The sequence below is a fragment of the Capsicum annuum genome, chromosome 12, assembly GCF_002878395.1.
Source record: "Capsicum annuum cultivar UCD-10X-F1 chromosome 12, UCD10Xv1.1, whole genome shotgun sequence".
Taxonomy (NCBI): Eukaryota; Viridiplantae; Streptophyta; class Magnoliopsida; order Solanales; family Solanaceae; genus Capsicum; species Capsicum annuum.
Window position 1 is genome coordinate 86,244,100 of NC_061122.1, and position 4,255 is coordinate 86,248,354.

At 36.5% G+C, this 4,255-nt stretch overlaps 1 protein-coding gene across 1 annotated transcript; it reads right to left on the reverse strand.

Moving 5' to 3' along the window:
* Positions 1 to 636: 636 nt before the first annotated feature.
* On the reverse strand, positions 637 to 2,528 carry LOC107849944. The gene has a single exon (XM_016694459.2). The coding sequence runs from the start codon at positions 2,463 to 2,465 to the stop codon at positions 984 to 986; it is 1,482 nt and encodes a 493-aa protein (XP_016549945.1). The 5' UTR covers positions 2,466 to 2,528; the 3' UTR covers positions 637 to 983.
* Positions 2,529 to 4,255: the final 1,727 nt, after the last annotated feature.

Here is a 4,255-nt window from a genome sequence, read left to right on the forward strand (position 1 = left end):
ACTGTATAAAGAATTAAGGTAATTTTAATAATTTTCATAATTTATGGGATTTTTATGTTTATGAGATAACATAAAATTTAAAAAATCAAAATTGCATGTACACACAAAACTTCTACTTCATATCATTATATCAAATTGTTATTTCATCTCATATGACCAAACATAGTATAATCTTGGATATTTATTAAAGCTGTACGACCAAACGTAGTATAATCTTGGATATTTATTAAAACTATTGTTTTTTCTTTCACTTTACATTTCCTCTTTTTTAACCAGATCAAAGGTCAAAAATCAATCCATTCAAATGGTCAGAGATTAATTTCTTGTCACTAATTTTTGATTAACAATAGCCTTGAGACTTTCAAAATTTATTGTACTATAGTACTAAAATTCTCCATCCTAATCATAAACTAATTAATCAAACTAAGTTATTGCAAATAAATTAAGTTTCTACTAATCCTAAACCATGTTGTTGTCTATCAATATAGTTTTAAGACTATTAGGTAACACCAACATCATGCCCATGCCAAGGCCCGTGAGGTGTCGGAGGAAGTGATAAAGCCAAGATTTGTGCTAAGGAATTCAAAGTATGAAGGAGTAAACACATAAAATAGGTAAAAGGGATTCAATATCTACTATGTATACATACAGAATTTTAGTCATATATAAGCCATGTAATTTCTGTTGAAGTGGTTTGGATGAACCTCTTCTCAGCCAATCCAGCTCCGTCCCTGATTGGGGTGGCTTCAGTCAGTCATGATCAAATATGATGCTTGCTTGGTGAGCTTAGTTAAGAAATAAAGTTACACTCCTGCCATCATCCTATAACTTCTGGCATGATGGTAAGAGTTTGATCCTAACAAGTAATATCACAACCAAGCTCATGGATTTGATTCCCAAGAGCAACATATTACATGAGCTACGGCTTTCGACATGATGATAAGCACATATGTATGTACATAAACTTGGGAACCTTTAATTTGTCAAATAAACTGAGGTTGATAAATACAATAGTTGTCTGCTTGTTTTTCATCCCCTGAGATACAAAGAAAAAGCCTTTCATATGCTGCAGCCATTTTGGTAGCAGTAAACAACTTCATACCCCTCTCCCTAGCAAATTTACCTTTCTTCTGTAGAATTTCCCTTCCATCCTCCCAAACCTTATACAAAACCTTCTTCAGTTCCTTTACTGTAGGTGCATATGTATAGCCCATCTCTTTGTTAACGATAATCGATCCAGTAATGCTGGCAAGTTTCGTTGCTATCAAGGGCTTACCTGTTAGGATAGCTTCCAACAGGGTGTGATCCAAACCCTGAGCTCTTAATGTTGGGTTTATGAATACATCTATTACATTGTAGAATCCTGCTAGTTGATCCTGTTCTAAAGGACCCAAAACCATCACATTATTCGATCCAAGGCCTTTGTATCGAATACCCCATGGACCATTTCCAGCAACGAGTACAATGACACTGTCCCTGAATGTTGAGTTTTCCTTGAAAACTTGTTGTAAAGCTTCAAACATTAAAGGATGTCCTTTATCTTTAACCAACCTCCCGGCTAACCCCACGATTATGGACTTTGATTCTGGGATTCCAAGATTGGACCTGAAATCATTGCCCTTTGAAACATTAGGCTTGAATATGTCCTCATTAACACCATTTAGTATGACATGAACGCGTTCTTCAGGTATCATATAGATCCTTTTAAGTACATCTCCGGCATGATCACTCGTGGCAACATGGTGAGCGTAATTTGGGAAAAACTTTACCTCTTCAATTACCTTTTTCACTCTTTCAGTCAGAGCATGTGACTCCGCAGGATCTTCAGTAGTATTTCGTAGAAGCACCTGTATGATATCAGAATGTATAGTTTCATAGGCAATTCCATGCCAGCTAACTGCAAGATTATTCAGGTTTTTCGATCTAGTATACCTGAGGCCTACGCTCTCTGTGTGAATCACATCAAAGGGCCTACCTGACGCGTTTTCTGCTTGAAATTGCTTCCAAACAATGGCTTGGTCTAAATATCCGGCAGCAGTAGGCCTCGAGATGTGAAAATGTGGATTGTTCATTGTTGGATATAAAGGAAAGGATAAGTTGGAGGATGAAGCTGTGAAGATATGAAGCTCATGGCCACGTTTAGCTAAGGCGAGATGCAGTGTTAGAGCATGTCGTTCAAGTCCTCCAGCATGATGTTCAGCAGGCCATTTCTTGACAAACAGAGCAATTTTAAGGAGTCTTTGAGGTGGTACTGATGAAAAGACAAGATGGTTCCAAGCATTTGGGAATCTAAGGAGATTAATTGGTTCCTTTTTGTTGTTCACTGTCGTTTGAATATAGGAATAATAGTCATAGCCAAAGAAATAAGACCAGTAGAGGAGAGGAATGGATGAGATGGCAGAAAGTAAAACAAGAATGCAGCAACAAGATCGAAAACTGAAAAAAACAGTTTGATCTTTTGCCATCACAGTTTAATACCAACTACTTCAATTCCTTTTCTGAAGCAAGAAAAAAGTACCTTGATTAGATCAAAGGAGCAGGATTTTCGATAATGAGATTCATTTCTATGTTATGTTTATTAAGTAGTACTCCCTCCATTTCAATTTATTCGTCTTACTTAACCTCTTTACTTTTAACTTTCGATATGACATGTTTAAGACCATTAAAGTATATTTTGATACATTCTACCTATTTTTGGTTTAAGATCACAACATTCGAAAGTCATTCTTTACTTTCTTAAATTTCACATCAAGTCAAAATAGAAACAAACTATCTCTTATGAGATGGAACGCAGAGCTGCACATGATTGTGACTTCTAGTTATATACTCATACATAACTAGAAGTCCTCAATTTAGGTTGACCAAATTGATTGCTTGTAAATTGTATAATCTGCACAGTTTTCAATCCATGCTAATATTATATTACAAGGTCGCAAATCTCGAGGAAAATAAGTTAAAGCAACAGATTAAAGTATTGTTTTCCTTTTCCTAGCACTTAATTCAGCCTTCCAATATTATCATATTTCCTATGTACAAACACATTCATGTATACAACAACGTACCTACCTAGTAAAATACCACAAAGTGGAATCTAGGGAGGGTAGATGTGACGATCTGAGCTGAGGCCTTGGCTGCAACGGGCATTTCGAGCCATGAAGGCCTAACAGACCCCATAGCATGCTATCATGAACATAATTCATATGAAATAAAGGTGCGGAAGATATAATGAAATTCAAGTTGATCTTAGGATCAAAATATGTCAATAAAGTAATGATAATACAATACTCAAATCCCATCTACGAAGCCTCTACTGAATACTAATTGTCTAGGCCGGGACAAGGCCCCCGACTGGACCATAATCTGAAAGAGTCAACATATGAATTATTAAGAATCAGACAACAATAAGAAAACCACAAGCAAAAGAAAAATAAGATGAACACACAGATTTACGTAGAAACCCTTGCAGAAAAAATCACGGACAGAGATGGAGGAATTTCACTATAATGGAGAGGAGTACAATGAGGAAAATGACGTATTTTCTGAATGTCCAAAATTGATCCACTAATTGCACTTATATAATACGTGCGTACAAATAAATCCTAAGCCCAAAAATATGCAGGTCCATATCGTCCCAATCCCTACACTACCACCACAGACCCCATGAAAAATCACAAACATGGGTTGTACCGCGAACTTTTCAGGGCCGGATCAACAGAATTTGGGTCATAAACTCTAACATGAATAAACTGCCTTTCGAAAGATGGATGGCTTACCAACCCTTGTCATTATCCCGGTTGTTCTACTGATGTAATGAACCATAGGACTATGCCTCAGAACCTATATTATAAGGGTCAATACTTGGAAAGTACTGGTATGTAAAACAATCCAAAATAACCTATAATTCATGTAAAATATTTGAGAGCGGTTCGAAATCAATTTAGCATAGTATAGATAAAACACATAGGTGTAATTCAAAGGCTTCAGAACATTCTTGTAAACCGGGGACTCAACTCTCTTTAATTTTAATTCTGAGCTGATGGTACACACTACAGCATAGTACCCACGGGATATATGGGTCCGCCATTAACTCATTGACCAAGCCTCTAATCCAAGTTCGCTACAAGGATTGGATTATCAGTAAGGAGGACACCCAATATAACAAAGTAGGGTACCATAATCCCCAATCAAGTAAACATGTCATGGTAATGCCTAAGCTAACAAATCAGTTCTCCTAACCATAGTCCCAAATTGGGAC

Excerpts from the sequence above, each read along its gene's own strand:
- LOC107849944 (XM_016694459.2), bottom strand. The coding sequence starts at position 2,465 with ATGGCAAAAGATCAAACTGTTTTTTTCAGTTTTCGATCTTGTTGCTGC.